This window comes from Ovis aries, chromosome 3, assembly GCF_016772045.2.
Source record: "Ovis aries strain OAR_USU_Benz2616 breed Rambouillet chromosome 3, ARS-UI_Ramb_v3.0, whole genome shotgun sequence".
Classification (NCBI taxonomy): Eukaryota; Metazoa; Chordata; class Mammalia; order Artiodactyla; family Bovidae; genus Ovis; species Ovis aries.
This window is the reverse complement of record NC_056056.1, coordinates 213,726,831-213,745,429: the sequence shown is the minus strand read 5'-3', so window position 1 is coordinate 213,745,429 and position 18,599 is coordinate 213,726,831. Positions and strand designations below refer to the sequence as shown.

The following is an 18,599-nucleotide window of genomic DNA, read 5'->3' as shown; positions in this document are numbered from 1 at the left end:
TGCTTCTGAGAGAAACCTAACAGTTTGGACAGCAGAGCCCTTACTGAAAAGATAGCTTTGTTTAGGAGATTATTTTAGCATGGAAACCAAACAACAATAAATTAAAATGAAACCCAAACATACCAAAAATGTGAAAGGCAGATATTCAGAAGACTTCACAAAACTGAGTTATATATCAGCATATCATTGGATATGAGATTAGCAAAATATGCATTCTGTCAAGATTTAGAAGAACACCTGCAATTGGCTTGAGTTCTAATGACAGCTGTTGTGGTTATGGTAAAAAAATAAAGAGTAATCCAACTTAAGTCAATGACAATTCAGTTCTAGGAATACACAACAATATGCCAATCAAAGTTCAACTGAAAGAAACTACTGGGTCAATGCCTAGATAGCTATACAATAGAGGTTTATTAATAAGTTGTTGCTGCTCAGTCACTCAGTCATGTCCGACCCTTTGCCACCCTATGGACTGCAGCATGCTGGGCTCCTCTTTCCTCCACATTTCAGTGAAGTTCCTTCCTTTGGGGAATGGACCCATTTTTTTAAAGAAAATACAAGAATGAAATATTCAGAGTCTTGTTGACTCCCCCTAGGTATTGCCCTCTGTAATCTCCTGATCCCGCATGAATTTTCAGCATAAAGTCTATCTACTACTCTTTAGGCAGACAGGAGGAAAAGTCACAAAACTCAGCCAAAAACGAATCTAATTTGAAACCACAAAAAGAAGGCCGATTCGTCCTGTTTGGAGTCAATCTACTTTTTAGCATTCGCTATCTGGAAGAAAAATGTGAATCTGGCAGCATGGGGTCAGGGAAGCTAAGCAGAGAAAGAGACTTTCATTCACTGGCTCTCAAACTGACTTTTCACATGGTTGAACTGATTTGTGCCACCCTAAACTTAAGACGTGTCCTGCGCGCAACAGATAACTCAGGGAAGAGCCAGGTGGAGACAGTAAAGGAACACGCTTCACCATTTTAAGTAACTGCTTTCACTTCAAATGAAAGCAGTACCTGTAGAATTTTATGTCAGCTGCCATAGATCAGGTGTATGCTCATCAATACTAACACAGGCCAGTTCTCTGTCTCTGGATTAGGCACTGCAGCCTGCTGTTATGCCAGCTCTACTTACTAGTGGGGCTCCAGTGTGACCCCTTCACTCATAGAGGAAAGGGTTGGAGGAGGAGGTTTCTGTGACTAGTTGGGTGGGGTGGGGGGGCAGTGGTGGGAGATGGGAGAGGGAAAAAGGAGAAGAGACGCTACCGAAGAATTCCTCCGACCCTTAAACAGCAAGCCTCCTACACTCACACAAGATTAGGCACAAGCTGTGGCAGCTGTAACTCTGCTCAGACAATTCCACAAGACGACAGGGCGGACCCGAGGGCAAATCCCATAATCCCACCCCCCTGCTTCCCTCCTCTGAACTTTGCTTCTTGACATCAGCTCTGTCAACATCAGCTTTGTGCCAGCTGTGAGACTACTCCCCACTGCCTGGCCTTCAGATCAAACGTTCAGAAAGAAAAGCAAAGGAAAAAGGGGGGAAAAAAGGAACAGCGGCAATTAAAAATTAATTTTTTGTTCCCTGCAAACATCTCCCTCAAAATGAAAAGAAAAGACTCAGTAATACAGTAACATAAAAAGAGATCACTTGATACGGACAGATCTCATTAAACTTTCCTCAGCAGCAGAAGGAAGGGCAGTGCAGACTTCATGAAGGACACTGGAGGTAAGAGCACCATGCACTCATCGCCCTGTCCCTGGTCCTGCCGGTGGAGGTCACTCACTCGGGGGAACGTTGAGAGCCACTTCCTCTGGGGTAAATGGCACTCACCGGAGAGTTTAACTTGCGCTGAGAGATACTAATGTTAACCACTATCCATCATCTTTAATGTGAAAAGACGGCAATTCTTTATCGTCCTCTACCCCACTGCTTACCCTTCCTTCCTCCTTCTCAACCCCCAAGCACAAATACACATGAGGAAGATTTCATTAAAATCATTCAACATGTCAGAATTTAATGGCCAATTTCTCAGATGTTTAGTGAGGTGGGGGGTGGGGTGGTAAAAAAATTGAAGCCAGATGCACTGATGAAGTCAATTTTAAGAAAGGAACACTAGCCTAACACAGGGACAGAATTTGGTTTCACACTGACTACTTTTTGTTTTAAGGAAATGCCTTGAATTAAAACGAAAGATACGTTCTTCTCTGCTCTCTTTAAAGTCACTCAAATATCTCCCACAGTTCAATTTGTTAAAAATCAAACTCAAAACAAAAGTAGGTGCATTTCATTAAAGAAATGGAAACATACACATGAAAAGCAATGCTTTATATATAATGTGTTTAGAACATCTAGGACAAACAGCCCACATGGATGGCCAGGTTCTCATCTTGCAAATTCTGGTAGCTGATTATCAGAAGCTTGGGCAAGGACATGTGGTTTACTTAATCGTAGGACATCTCCTCTGATAATAATGCTTATAAAAAGAACAAGCACACCTTTTCCAAGTCTTCACCAAAAACCCCAAAGATAACCTTTTACTTAACGTAATAAACAACGAATGTTGTTCGTAAGAGGGTGTCTCTTGTCTCTGAGGTCTTGGCAAAGGGGCTGCATAGACACCTGCTTCTGCTCTCTGTTATGGGCTCTTCACCTTCCAAATTCAGAGGAGGAGCGTCCACGATAACACAAAGGAAGGGATTAAACCATTTGTTTCACTGAAGGAGACCCCAGTACTTTTAAGAATTTTCCTGCCAAATGTAACGTTAACCACCCATCGTTTTATGGGGCGCATTCCTGAAATAAGCTCAAATGATGTGACTAAAAGTTCCCATAGAATAGGGCTAAACTTAACTAAAGGAAACAGCTTAGCAGGCCACACAATTGTACTATCAGTAAACATTCTCTCAGTAAATTCCACTGGCTATCCAATGGCTGAATCTGTCCAGGGGGAAACGTATCTATCGAGGACATTTCAGACATGGCAGAATTTCTTTAAATAATTTTAAGACTTGTTTTGCTTTTTTCTTAAATGGTAAGAAGGGGCACAGTTTGAGCTAAAAGCTTTAACATGTTACACAGGTGCCAACAGTATGAGTAGGTGCTTTACCTGCATGAAAACATAATTTTCGGATTAATTTCAGCAGCTATCCACACGCTTGTAAAAACAGATACTGATCTGTAGTACGTACACTTTTCCTGTGTAATCCCTAATTCCATTTAAATGTATTAAGAACTCCATAAAAACCCACCTATGCTCACATTTTAGACAGAAGCAGCCCTAAGAAAAAAATTAACCACAATGGAAGAAATGATGCAGAATTAAGTCTTTAAATAGGTTGAGAAGGTCTGTTAAGAAGTCAAAATTTATTTTTACAAAAACAAGAAGAACAGTAACATCTGGCATGTGACACATCACGTACCCTTTCTAGAAAGGTATCAATCTTAATTTTTTAAACGGTTTTCTTAAGTAATTATCCCCATGGCCAGTGTAAAAACCAAGGATAAGTAGTCTTTATTTAAAAGAAAAAAAAAGTCTCTTACCAAAATGGAGGAAAAAAAAATTTTGTAGGTAGAGCAAATAAAATGTAACTTTGAAGAAAACACAAATGTTTCACTGATTCTGCACCTAAGAGGCGAATATGCCTAAATACATGGAAAACTGCTTTTTCCTATCTCTATCTCTACTTTCTCTGAACTCTGTCCTCAATATTCACTGGTCTCAGGAGAGCTGGTTTGTGGAAGCCGCCATGTCTTTTCAGCAGGCCCATCAGTCTGCCTGACAGTGCCCTTTCTCAAGGTTAAATCCAGATACCTACCTTTGTTATAAATAAAAACAGAGCATGAAACACTACTGATGTGAGCCCCCTGCTCCCAGTTCAGTCTGCCCTGCCGTATTAGAATGTGGCTAAAACCTTAGTTCTGTCAAAAGACAAAATAAATGTCACTGCTGAAAGAATAAAAATACATAAGGTGACCGACCACTCTGAACCAAGGGAGGACGGTGTTTCCTTCATTAAAATGTGAGAGGCTTGTAATAGTAACCTGTGAAAATTTTCAAGAATATTAGGATGCTAAATTTAAGATCATTATACATGATTTTTAAAATCTGTAACTAAATTTTTAATATTTATAATAATTATAGCTGTAATTAATGAACAGCTTGGGGATTCCCTAGTGGCTCAGATGGTAAAGCATCTGCCTACAATGCAGGAAACCTGGGTTCAATTCTTGGGTCGAGAAGATCCCTTGGAGAAGGAAATAGAAACCCGCTCTAGTATTCTTGCCTGGGAAATCCTATGGTTGCAAAGAGTTGGACACGACTAAGCCAGTAACATTTTCACTTTTTAATGTATGCAAAACATTAAGGCTAAAAAGAAATTTTTAAAAATAGCCCTGAACCTAAGGCAGATACAAACTAGACAAAAAGGGGGAAGGAAGGGAGGATTAAGTCACAAACGAGGGAGGTGGGAGGGAGGGTCAGGACGGGGAACACATGTACACCCATGGCTGATTTATGTGAATGTATGGCAAAACCCACCACAATATTGTAATTAGCCTCCAATTAAAATAAAAAGAAAAAAAAATAAATCACAAAGGAAGATTTCTGAAACAGGGTACTGAAAAATATAAAGCAGTAAAATATAATTAAACACACAGGCTGTGGAACAACAGGGAAAACAGTAACCAGAACAGGGTAGAGCTCACCAACGGAAGTTCATTTTAAGCCGGAACCTTTAGGTGGTAAAACTAGAAATTCACAGAAAGACTGCCTAAGTGAAAGAGTGTACATCAGAAAGCCAATGAACTATATTTAAGGAAGACCTACACCACCAGGTTGTATAGTATAGGGTAGCTATGCTAGTGAGTATCTCACCTAAAAATGAGCTAGAAAATACTTAAAAGACTGAAGCTCCCAAGGCCAGGCTAAGACGCTTGTGAATGAACAGTTCCTGACATCTATTGATGCAACTGAAATCAGTGAGCAGTTTTCTACAGAGAACAATGTGCAAAGTACCAAGACAGGGTTCCCAAATTCAAATATGGAAGAGAGACAGCACACACACTAACAGCTTGCAATAAATACAAGGTAAGAAAATGAGCTCTGAAATTAAAGCAGAAACAAACTGTAACGGAACTGCAACCCAGAGTGTGATTAATTCCCACTGCGAGGAGTTAGGCAGGCTTCACCAGGCAGGGGACATTTGATCTGAACCTTAAAAGATGGGTAGGCTTTCAATACAAAGCTTTTCTAATCCCAAAATGACTATCGGTCAAATCAGCTAAGACCTGCTTCCCTATGCTGTTTATCTGGCAGGGTTCCGTTGCTGGGGTTTATGTAATTCCAGCTCTCCACATGGCAATTACTCATGAATTGCACTACGTCACATCTTTTCACACATCCAGCACACAAAAAAGTGCCTTTAATAAGCATATCTAATATTCACAGGGAGCAAAATAATTATTTCTCTCTCTCCTCACAGCACTCAGAGAAATGACAATTCCATAATGGGCTCTCAATAAACATTTACTGAGGACGACGACAGCTGTTGTCGTTTAGCCACCAAGTCGTGTCCACCTCTTGTGACCCCATGGACCACAGCCCGCCAGGCTCCTCTCTGTCCATGGGATTTTCCAGGCAAGAATACTGGAGTGGGTTTCCATTTTCCAATTTAGCCAATTACAGGGAAACATGGCTTACAGAAATGAATGAAACAACTTAGAACTGACTTTAACTAATACAGAGCTAAATTCCTGAGTAGGGGAAAGTATGGCGAAACTCACTGCAGAATGTCAACAGAAGAGGAGCAATAATGGAAAAACACAACGGTGGGAAAGGCTCCATCTCCAGTCTGTGCTCACTGTTTCATCATCCATGCCTGGCATTTGTGAGTATCGGCTGGAAGCGTAGAATGGTTTAAATGTTAGTATGCATGGGTTGTGGCAGAGATCCTTTAAAGACCCATTGTGTAACCATGTCTTACAACAGTCACATATATTCAACACATCTAAACAGATACTCCAAAGATCTTGAAAGGTGCAGTGAATCTAGGTGAGTGTCCAACAGAAAAACTGGTCAAGGAAAGTATTTGGATGGATGCGGGACCATTTATGGCACCCAAGGTCAAGAGGTCAGAATGGAAGGCACCCCTTTACCGAGCCCGGAGGGATTGCTGAGTACCCTCTCTTGACCATCCTGGATACAGCAGACCAGAGCGTGCATGGATGCTGACTTCCTTCTCAGCCTCCCAGAAGCATCCCCAGTCTTCCCCTGACCTCAGGGGTGCTGTATCTCCTTTTCCTCTCCTGCCTCGTCTGGCCTCCTCATTTTCGTTTGCTTCGAGCGCCTCTCCTAATTACTCTAGCTCTAAACAGTAAGATGCCAAGGGTTCAGCTCTAACTCCAAATTCTTGTGTTAGTATTTTATTTCTAGATGGTGTCTGATTCTTACAGATCAAAATACAATTTTTGAGCTCAAGTCTCCAAAATTACCACCACCAGGCTTCTCTACACTTCAAATCTGCACACCCCACTGCTGGCTCAAACCTCCAGTAGGAAAGCTCTCAGACAGCTTCACTTGTTGGAAATGGACATGTTCTCTTTCCCTGGAGAACCTGGTGGTCTCAGCCTTGGGGTTAACCCATCACTCACTGAGCGCTGGCAAACACACAGTTCCCCATGCCAGGAGCCTACAAGCCATTCCCATTCCTGCCTCTCCCTCAGTGCCCACATTACAATCTGTAAGAGAGTCTTGCCTTCTGACCTAAAGGTAACTCATCTCAAATTCGCTCTCTCTTCTTTCTTCTCTTCATTACCAGAAAGCTCTCTCAACTCCCACCTTCATCTTATTATGGGGCCTCCTACTGTTATCTGAGCTCCTTCAGAGGCAAGACCTTGATCATCTTACATCATCACTATTTACTCAAAGCACATGTGCAACACGTATTTATTCACATATACTTTCTTTTTTAAAAATATTTTATTTGACTGCACTGGGTCTTAGTTGCAGCCTGGGTTATCTAGTTCCCTGACCAGGGATCGAACCCAGAATCCCTGCTTTGGGAGCATGAAGTTGTACTCACTGGACCACCAGGGAAGTCTTGGCATATACTTTCCTCAAAACCAGACTTATTCTAATCTGCATCCAAATACTGTAAAAAAACAGCACTGTCAAAATGCAAAGCAGATCCTGTTCAACTTTACTTACATGAGCAAGGACTCATGGATATTTATCTCATAGGATGGATTAAATTAAAAAACTACCATTGCTTGCTCTTGACTCAGCTTATTTCAGCACAGGACGTTTCTCCAGGTTGGCTGCAAGGTCTTCCCATATCCCCCATCTTCCTTCAGCTGAGCACGTTCCCATGCTCTGGAACCACAAGGTTGTCAAGGCTCACATGTCTTTCCCTTCCCCAGCCCTGCAATCGACTGCTTCTGTAAGGTGCCTCAGTTCATTTTACTGCAGGAAGGTGCGCAGAAACAAAATCTGGGTGTTAGGTATACTTACTGCTTCTAAAATACAGAGGCAGGAAACACATGCATTTATAATAACCCTGTGCAGACACACAAGCATCTCTGAACTTCTCTGTCTGTACATAAATTTAACACCATGAGTTCTTACAAGTACTCCTGATTCCAGCCCTTTACATCTTCCCACTTTACTCACTTGCAGCTTCCTTCTTGAATAACGAAAAAACCCAGCCTTTATTGTCTACAGTGTATTTCTTTATCACAACATTTATGTTCTACTAATCATATTCAAAAGCACACACATTACTTTGCCAACAAAGGTCCGTCTAGTCAAGGATATGGTTTTTTCAGTAATGTATGGATGTGAGAGTTGGACTGTGAAGAAAGCTGAGTGCTGAAGAATTGATGCTTTTGAACTGTGGTGTTGGAGAAGACTCTTGAGAGTCCCTTGGACTGCAAGGACATCCAACCAGTCCATTCTAAAGGAGATCAGTCCTGGGTGTTCTTTGAATGGACTGATGCTAAAGCTGAAACTCTAGTACTTTGGCCACCTCATGCAAAGAGTTGACTGACTGGAAAAGACTCTGATGCTGGGAGGGACTGGGGACAGGAGGAGAAGGGGACGACAGAGGATGAGATGGCTGGATAGCATCACCAACTCGATGCATGTGAGTTTGAGTGAACTCTGGGAGTTGGTGATGGATAGGGAGACCTGGCATGTTGTGATTCATGGGGTTGCAAAGAGTCAGACACAACTGAGTGACTGAACTGAACTGAATTGAATACTCTTTTGTCTTTAGCTTCATAGTATTCAGGAAAATGGCTCCCAAAGCTCCTTAGGTTCTATGGTTTTTCCAGTGGTCATGTATGGATGTGAGAGTTGGACTGTGAAGAAAGCTGAGCTCCAAAGAATTGATGCTTTTGAACTGTGGTGTTGGAGAAGACTCTTGAGAGTCCCTTGGACTGCAAGGAGATCCAACCAGTCCATTCTAAAGGAGATCAGTCCTGGGTGTTCTTTGGACAGACTGATGCTAAAGCTGAAACTCTAGTACTTTGGCCACCTCATGTGAAGAGTTGACTCATTGGAAAAGACTCTGATGCTGGGAGGGATTGGGGGCAGGAGGAGAAGGGGACGACAGAGGATGAGATGGCTGGATGGCATCACCAACTCGATGGACATGAGTCTGAGTGAACTCCGGGAGTTGGTGATAGACAGGGAGGCCTGGCGTTGACACGACTGAGTGACTGAACTGAACTGAACTGATTCAGGAAAACGGCTCCCAAAGCTCCTTACGTTCGTTCCTGCCTTCCCCACTCCTGTAAGGTGGGTTATGTTGCTCACTTATAAAACTGGTCCATCGGGTAGTGTTTGTCCTCCCCAGTGGGGTTCCCCCAACCCCACATCTCGACTGGTTTCATTTCTCTAGTTTTTAAGAGGATGGAAAACAATTTCGGCTATTAAGAGTCAAAGCTACACAGAGATACGTGAAGAGCCACTTTCTCCTTCAACTGACCGCCCACCCGTTTTTCCTCCTTTCCTACTAATCCTCTAACCACTCCCTAAGGCAACGGCTCCCTTTAGTTTCTAGTTTACTGTTCCTGTTTCCTTTTGCAAAACCAACCTATACTTTCAAAAATATATACACAGAGTGTAAAGAACGGCAAAGAACAATCAAAGTCAATGATGAAGGAAGGGAATAAATGATGATTGGGAAGGAATATACATATGATTTCTGGGATATCAGTCGTGTTCCGATTCCTCGAGACTGTTATTTTATATGTATTACTCACACTGTGCATGTGTGTGCTTTACATACTTTTAAAAATGTGTATTATTCTTCAGAATAAAGAAAGTTAAATGGAAAAGTAATAGCACCGCTTTGTGGCAAAATGTAGCCAGGAAGAGTAAGGACACCAATGAACTTAACACCATAATTGACAGTCACTGAACAACGAAAGGCAAAAACCAACCTTCTAGTTTAAACTAGTTTTCCTCTTCACAAACAACAACAAAAATACTATAAGTTTATTAACATGATTAGCAGAATTAATCTCTAGAAGCCAAGGTGGCATCTGATAAAATTTAATCATTAATCATCAAAGTTCAAAATATTAGTCATTAGTATAAAGCATGTCTTTTAACATGAGGAAGAATATTTTGTAATACTAGAATTATTATGAAATCTACACTGGAAACACTAAATAATTCCTTCCCTTCACCTCACCTATTTCATGAAAATATCAGTAGATGGACCTGTATGTATATTCAGAAACTTAAAAACAAATTCAGGTAGCGAGAACTTTGTACAACACAAACCTTCCATCAACTGTTTTCCTAGCCCCTGGTCCCCCTCAAAGGTTCTACCCTCAGCCGCTTCTCCAAGAATCCCCAGGGTCCCTCAGTGGGGACTTCTATTTAGAGGTGACCTTAGGGTGCAAGTGATACTCACCACTACTGGGGTGTTACCTGCAATGACACGATTAAGAAACAAGCAGCAGAGCTTGTTAGCAGAAGAGCTGAGATCAGAACCGAAGGACCCCACTTCAGCGCTCTTGTCACATGTCTGAATGAACTGCATCCCCGTGCTTCTCACATATGGCCATCAGCTATCATTTTTCATAACTTTAACATCTGCCACTTACTGAGAACCTTGGAAAGTCCTCATCCACTATCAATTAGTTTTATCTGTATGTAATACATAAACAGATAATCTGACTTATCTTGCCCAGTCATATAAACAGGAAATAAGAGATGACATTCGAGGGCACTTTTGGTGTTATCGTACCACTTGACAGATGATGAAAAGGGCACATTTTGGTTTACAAAAATAGGATGGTAGCAGAGAACATCAGGTAGGGGTGTGGAGGGGACAATGAGACATGAAACAGGTAAGGGAGGGGCTGTGATACTAGTCCAGAAATGAGGTTAAACTGAAGCCCAGAAACAGCCTAATTATTATGCAATTTCATTAAACATAAAGATATCAACTCAAACTTAGGAGCAATGAAATAATCTTCTATAAATACTCTAGTGAAATTGTTAGCAATGAAGAAAAATATAAGACCCTCACCACACAAAATAACCTAAAATTATTTAAATTAAAAGGTTATACATGGAAGACCGAAACAACTTAAAAATATTCATAGGTAAATATTTATCTGTTCTCAAAACAGGGATAAACTAAGTAAAAAACCCACAGGGAAAAAGCCATCATGAAAGAGAGAGAGATTTTACCTTTATTAGTTAAACAAATGAAAATGTAAGACATGAAAAAATACTCAGCCCTCACTGGTAAGTCAGATAAGTATAAATTAAAACAAAAATTAAATATTTTCCACCCATCAGGTTGGCACTAAAAAATAAGAGGAAAAAATTTATAGTATCAACTGTTACTGGCAAGAGTGAGGGAAAACTGGTAGTGGCTTTTTTCAAAAGTTGGTACATCTGAGGAAATTCATACTGTTTCTATAAGGAGTATGTTATCAAAGCTATATTTAAGAAGAATGAAAAAAGGAATTAAAAAGTCAGATTTTCATGTCAGAAGTGAATTTGTTATAAAGCCTAAAAATGTCTTCTACATAACAGATAACTCCTCTAAATCCAGTAAAGATTTTGTGAGTGTGGCATAAACATTCTATTATACCAGTTAGAGAAACACAAGCTGGCAGTGGCTAGTGGTCTTGGCAGGAGCTTTAGAGACCTCCACTGTCCACGGCATGGTCTAAAACTTAAACCTTCATTAAGACAGGCTAGCGATCCTGGAAGTCTCAGTTCAAATGCTAGCTGAGCCGGAAGTGGCTGTGTGCATGTGGGTAAGTAATTTGATTTCTCTGAGACAGTTTCCTCATCTATAAAATACGTAAAACCCATCTGCCCCTCAGATCAGTGAAGGTTAGAAACAGGGGCTTGCCAGTAACACTGCCCTGGTGCCTGCCTTGGGCACCCAGCTGGCACTGGTATGGTCACTGCTACTCTCGGTACTGAGCCTGGTTTAAGTATCTTTTGAATAATCAGGTCTAAACATCAGTGAAATAGAAGAGTATGTTTTAATACATTCTGCATGACTGTGAAACACAGTCTCTGAACTGATTTTTTTTAAAGTAAGGGAAAAAAGGGGAGGTGGGGGAAGGAAAGGAAGATGAAAAAAAGAAGGCAACCCGACACACACCAGATGAATGACGTGCTTTACTGAAGGAAAAGGCCATGCGATGCTGACCACCTGAAGACCCCGCTTAGCCCGTGGACACTGAACTCACCAAGCAGGCAGATTCCCTCCAGGAGACAGATTTTCTCCCTTGCTCAGGTTTCCTCAATAACGCTGTGGAATAAAACTGGCCTTTTCTATTGAAAGCCACTCCTTTACTGCTAAACAGCTGGACTGAGAGGAAGGTAGCAGGCAGGGTTAGAAGGAAAAAGAGCAGAGGGTGAGGATGCAGAGAGCCACATGCCTGTGGGGAGGGCCCTGCAGGGCCTGGTTCCCCACCACCACCAGCACCCCCGCCCGGGCCTTTGCCCACCTGCAGCTGCTGGGAGCTGTCGCTGAGGGTGTCCTCCCGCCGCCGGGCCTCCTCCAGCATCTGGGCGCTCTTCTTCTTCTCCACCTGCTCCTTGTGCTTCAGGCTGGCCACTTTCTTATTCTGGTCCTTCACCTGCCTGTGGATAAGGGGAGAAAACTCAAGCTCTTCGTATACATGCACAGGAAAGAAGGTGTATATTCATTGACACCACGATGCAAGGAAGAGCTCAGAAGCAGCAAAAGTTCCTGCTGTGAAATCCTCCCAACCTGGCCAAACTCTCCATGCCAACAGCAGCTAGCTGTTAACCGTGGTACTCTGGGGGCACATGTGCAAGCAAGTACTTTGTGGAGCACGATGAAACATAAAACGGAAAGAGGCCTGGGACAGAGTGAGATGGCAGAAGAAGGAAACCAATTCAGAGATTTTTGTTGGCATATGAAAACAGGCTCTTGACATCAATGCTATGAAACTGCAGAATGGCTGATGAAGAAAGGTCTGTAACACAACTCTAATTTTACCGTTATTAAATATTTTCAACTTTCAAAAGCTATATGTAACCTTGTTGTTTAGTCACTCAGTTGTGTCCGACTCTTTGCAACCCCATGGACTGCAGCACGCAGTCTTCCCTATCTGTTGCTGTCTCCTGGAGTTTGCTCAAACTCATGTTCATTGAGTCGGAGATGCCATGCAACCATCTTATGTAACATATACGTATATAAAATTATGGCATAAAGATCTAAGGCCATAGCTTAAGCAACAGGTCATTCCATCTACTTCTGAAGCCCCCTATTGGACTCCACTGCCTCCGCACTAGATAAGACCAGAGCAAACTCCAGGTCACAGGTAGAGAAGATCAATCTCACTGAAGAGTGGAATCATGACTAATGATCAAGAAATACACGTAAGGTGCAGCCTAAGAGCACCTGGGCTCTGCAATGCAAGAGGACCTACATCTACCTGAGCTCTAACACTCTGCTAAGCCCATCACATTTTCCTTACTCATTAAGGAGACGAGTATTTGGCTGAACTCCACTCTCACGTATCAAACACTAGGAATATCAATCCATGAATAAAAACAGTTTCTGCTCTCAAATATCTCCCAGGCATCCGAGCAAATACAGGATATGCTAAGTGCTAGGAAAGGGCCCCAGGAAGGGGGCAGGGGTGGCAGCGGTGATCAGCAAAAGCTTCCTGGAAAATGACCTGCCTCTGAACTTCCTGAGGGATTGGTCCAGGTAACTAGGCAGAGAGAAGAGCAGGGATAAAGCCCTGAAAAAAAGGAGAGTGTGTCCCTTCGGGGGAAGCTACATTCAGTGTGACTGCAGCATAAAGTCGGACCAGCAGAACAAAGAAAAAGGAAGCCGAAAGTAAACAAAGGCCATATAACTGTATCCTGCTGAGCAAGGAAGCTGAGGTTCATCCTAAGTGTGAAGGGAACTTAAGGAAGGGAAATGATACAATCAGATTTCCAAACTTCTGGAAACAAATCGAAGAGGGATGATGGTAGTGGGGAGGATGCGACAATTAGAAAAATCCAGTCAACTGTGCCCAAAAGTTGCATCAATAAACTGAACTAACAATGAGAAAACAAGCCACCGTGGTTTATATCTAATTAACATCCTTTAAAATCAGGTAATGACAGCCTGTGGCACGTTCTCTCACACTCATTGCTTAATCTCCAAACTAGATCACCGCGGTTTGTTAGATAAAGTACAAGACGTTCAGGCAAATTCATACTTCAGATAAATGGCAAATAATATTCTAAGTCAGAATATCTCAATATTCATAGGATATATTAATACAAAAAATTTATTCATTCTATCTCTGAAATTCAATTTTAACTGGACATCTCAAAGTTTTATTTGCTAAATCCGGCACCCCTACAGGAACTCAAATTGTGACTAAATGAAAATTAGTCTTTCCTCCCTTCTATACTGGATTCACCAGCTTTATCTCACCTACAGAACACCAGGTAGGTATCTACAACTGCGATCTAGAAAAACAATGTTTACCACTTCTCAATGTGTGATGGTGTGAAACTCAACTCTTCAGCGGAAGACTCTGGTGGACCAGCACAGGTCTGTGTTCACACACTTATTTCTACCAATGAATCATTCAAAACAGTAAGACTTTTTAACTTTTTTAATTTAACTTTTATTACATAATAAAATAGGGACTCTGGGCTTAACACAGTAGGAAGCATCTCCCAGACTGCAAACGTTTGTTTTGAAGAGAGGTCTGCAGAGGTCACGGCTAAATAAAGCATGAGTAATAATAATATTGAGCCCAATCTGTTTAGATCAAAGAGTGACAGAGATGACATTTACAGGCTTCACTTTTCAATGTCTTGCCTTTAGCTGAAGCTGCTGTTATACAATAAAAAAGTAAAGATGAATTGTGGACTGAATCCTATCTTTTCGTCAATACATGGAATCTGTTCTTTGTATTCATTCTCTGGGGTTAACGTCACTGAACAGGAACTAAACAGATGTGCATCTAAGGATTCCAAGTGTGAACCTTTGGTCGTCGTCACTCTAAATAAAATCTTTCTGCTCTGTACTGAATGGAAAGGTGGACAGAGGAGGGCAGGGTAGGACGAGAGAGGAAGAGCAGAAACAAACAAACCCATTCAAACTGGAAAAGTTTAGCGGAGACACAAAAACACCAACACTACAGGTAACTGTCACTATTAACACAAAACAGGCTAAAACAAACAGTGAAGGGTTAAGCATCTTGCCCAAAGTCATATAATAGACTTCTCTAAACATCCAATCCATCAATAAACTAGACTCTCTTGATGACCTATTCAATTGGACTTAACAAAACCATAATTAAAATGCCTCTGTGTAGAAGAAAAAAATACTGCATTAAATTCCACTCTGAAGTGAAAAGAGGGTTTTTAATATACTATACAGCCAAAATGATCCTTGCCACTGGAAGAACAAAACTCGTTGCATTTTTTATAACTTGGAAAAAACTTATTTAGGAATAAGTATAGTTTAATGGCTTTTACCCTAAATAAAAATGAACAGCTAACAATATTATAATTAACATAACTTGTAACTCAGAGAATTATGTCTACACCAGTGACTTCCATGGAAATATTCTTCTGGAGCCTTTCATAACGGTTTGTTTAGTAAAATTTAGATCAATACATGCAAAGGACAAAATGTGGGACAAAGCAATAAATCTTCCCAGTAAAAATGTGAGCGTACTTGAAGCTTAATTTAGAAAGTCCTCACACACAAAGCAAAAACCTTCGTGATATTTTTCTACTAAAGCTGACTTGTGTTCAGACTTGGAATTACTTATGTAGTACCCTAACTGATTTACCACAATGTAGAGAAAATGTTTAAAGTAGAAAATTGGAAAATCACTTTTAAAATGCGGCATTTGTGCTTGCTACTTTTATTGCAAACACTTAGGATTTCTTCTGTAATGAAAACAGTTTATTCATGGAGAGTTCTGTAAAAATGTTTCAAAATTTTTCATTTTTTTAACAAACATCATATTAACAAAGCTGCTTATTTTTAAAAAGAGTCAAAGGTGGTTAACAAGTCTTTGCTGGTTAACAAGTCAAGTGACAGATAACTTAGGTGAAAAAAGGAATTTTTTTTACAGAACATTAAGAAATGTGTAAAAGACAAAATGCAAAATACGCTAAAAACTGTCAAGGAGGTGCTAAGAGAGCTGGGAGAAAATAATGTCACATAAATTATAGAAGCACGGTTTCAAAAAGAAGGGAGATGGTCACTAACCCAACCTAACCTGACAGGTTTTAGACAGATCCAAGACAAACAAGGCTGCTCAATCTGGCAAAGGGTGCATCACTGCGGAAATTTCAGCCTGGCAATGAGAGAAGATCCCAAATTATATTGCTCTGGAAAATGAACGGGAAGGGTGACTGTGGAGGCATCGAGCATAAATGATTCTTTCAGAAACTATGCAAATGGGAAAGAAAATGCAAAAGGGAAAAGTAAGATACTGTGGTGAACTGAAACCAAGGGAAAGAGGATGGAACGCTTGCTCACACGTCTCCTTAAGGGGAGGGAAGACTAGATTATGCTTTGTTTGGTAGTCTGTGGGAAGGAAAGAAGAGAAACAAAGGAAATGAGGAGGAGGAAGAGGAGGATTCAATTTACGGAACAAGGTTTTGAAAACTGGTCGGAGGGAAGGAGTGAACAGGCAGTTTAGCTTCAGAACAGAGCTGGGATGTCAGTACCCCTGACAAAAGCAAGGGGAGGACGCGCAAAGACAGACCTGAGACTGTTGCTGTGCAGAGAAAAAGCAGAGGATGGTGTAAGTCTGACTGAAGAACCCCTTCATGAATCAGATTCCTATAAGCAATTACAAAACAAAGATTTTATTTTATTAACAAACTCATCGTACCCTAAACAAACTGTTTATTTTTTAAAAGAGTCAAAGGTAAGAGGACTTTTAAAAATATATCATTAAGTCTTGAGAATAAATATCAGGGAACAGAAAAGGGAGAGAGAGAACCTTTTTCTCCAAAAAAGTCTCAACTTCATCTTTCTACCTGTAACAGAAATTTCAGGACCTGAAAAATAAGAGTCTGAAAATATCATTACAGAAGAAACAAGGCTTCCTTCCTCATCTTCCGCACACATACAGCTCTGCAGAGGGCTCTACTTTGTACTTGCTATCAATCCTGAGAGGAATCAAGGGCACCATGTGGTGGGATCCCGGACCAAACAGGACTCTGAGAAAAAAGCAACAAGGAATGATCACAACAGCTCCATTTACTGACTGCTTAGCCTGTGCCAGATGCTGCTCCAAGGGCTATTTGTACTAACTCATTCAAAATTCACAACAGCCCTTCAGATCGGAGAGAACTACCCCAACTTTACAGATGGGAAAATCACAGTGAGAAAAGTACCTAAGAACCTCTGAGCAGTATGGGACCCCAGAGCTCAGATTAATTCCTAGGCTAGAGTGTGTATCATATGAGAAGCCCTGAGGCTGAAATGAGAATATGTGGCTTCAAATGTAAGGACTACTACCAACTACTAACTACTACCAACTACTACCAACTAGGCAGCTGACCCTAGATGTAGAAATCATGTTCCCTAGTCTCAGATCCTCATCAGAATAATGATCTGCCCTGTGTAATCCATATGCTATTTGTGAGAATCAGAGACAAGTGCTTTCATAAACAGCAAACATATTAGAAATCCGCTGCTTGGAGAAAGGTAAAAGGCTGAATGCCAAGGAATTGATGCTTTTGAACTGTGGTACTGGAGAAGACTCTTGAGAGTCCCCAGACTGCAAAGAGATCAAACCAGTCAATCGTCAAGGAAATCAACCCTGAATATTCATTGGAAGGACTGATGCTCACGTTGAAGCTCCAATACTTTGGTCACCTGATGCGAAGAGCTGACTCACTGCAAAGACCATGATGCTGGGAAAGACTGAGGGCAGGAGGAGGGGGTGACAGAGGATGAGATGGTTGGATGACACAAGCGACTCAATGGCCATGAGTTTCAGCGAACTCTGGGAGATAGTGAAGGACAGGGAAGCCTGGTGTGCTGCAGTCCATGGAGTCGCAGAGAGTTGGGCACGACTGAGTGACTGAACACCAAGGTAAAATGCATGTGGTGTTAACATCATCATTTCCTGAACCTGATCAGAAATTCTCATACCATGATTTTACATTGCCATGGCTCACAGGCAGAATAAACAACTTTTAAAATGAAGACTTACAATTGTTTTCTGCCAGCTTCTCTTACTAATTCACTTAGTAATAAAGATGGTTGAGTTACTTAATGGGCTCAGTAATTGTGTTACTCACCTGCAAAGTGGAAATCGCAAACACTGCTACATGACTGCTGGGAAAATCAACGGAAATAAAACCTGTGAAGCTTCCACCACAGCCCCTGACACATGAACAGCAGCACTGGTGGCTGCTTCTGTTGCCAGCACTCAGCAGCCACAAAACAACCCCCAGGCTGAAAGGGTATGCGTAGGTCTGTGCAGTGAAATCACTCCAAGGCTCTTCCACACATCTAGACTGTGGCCCCTCTCTCTCCCGCATCCATGCTGCACTTTACCTGCTAGTGTTAAGAGCCACAGTGTCTCTGATGAAACTGTAACAAAGTTAAAGCAGTATCTTTACCTCCTGGCTCCCCTAGTGACTGCTTTTCCCCTTCATTTCTTTCAGTCAAAACCTGGTCGACCTCGAATGGTAGAACTGTAATGCCACTCTTCCAATCAATCTAACACTCATGACGTTTTCTACACTCATACTTGAATTTCTAGACATCTCGTTCCTGGGGTAACTTTTATTCTTTCAGTTGCTTACAAGGATTCAAGACAATGTCAATATACAATGTTTTGTTACATATCTTTAAGACAAGCATACTGACCTTGAGGTGAGACTGAAGGAAACGGCAAATCCAGGAAGGAAATGTGAAAGAGAAAAGTTAGAAAGTGTTAATGAGGGCAGTATTCAGAATTCGCATAATTCACAGACACAGAGGAAACATACGGCACAGGATTAGAGAAAGGAAGGGAGACACACAGATTCGGCACAGACACCAAAAGTGAGTAACTTCAGACTTTCAACAAGTGTATTTTCATATTAGATTACACCA

General features: G+C 41.4%; 1 protein-coding gene across 30 annotated transcripts in view; it reads right to left on the bottom strand.

Moving 5' to 3' along the window:
* ERC1 (ELKS/RAB6-interacting/CAST family member 1) overlaps nt 1–18,599 on the bottom strand; it is a 271,872-nt gene that overhangs the window by 140,119 nt on the left and 113,154 nt on the right. For 16 of the 30 annotated variants that reach the window (XM_060413527.1, XM_004006967.5, XM_027968040.2 and 13 more), the window contains one exon: nt 11,989–12,124. In XM_060413527.1, the coding sequence (XP_060269510.1) occupies nt 11,989–12,124 (136 nt within the window). Of the gene's footprint in view, nt 1–11,988; nt 12,125–18,371; nt 18,384–18,599 lie in introns of all 30 variants that reach the window. The other 14 variants (XM_060413515.1, XM_060413514.1, XM_012175590.4 and 11 more) reach the window with 1 other exon arrangement.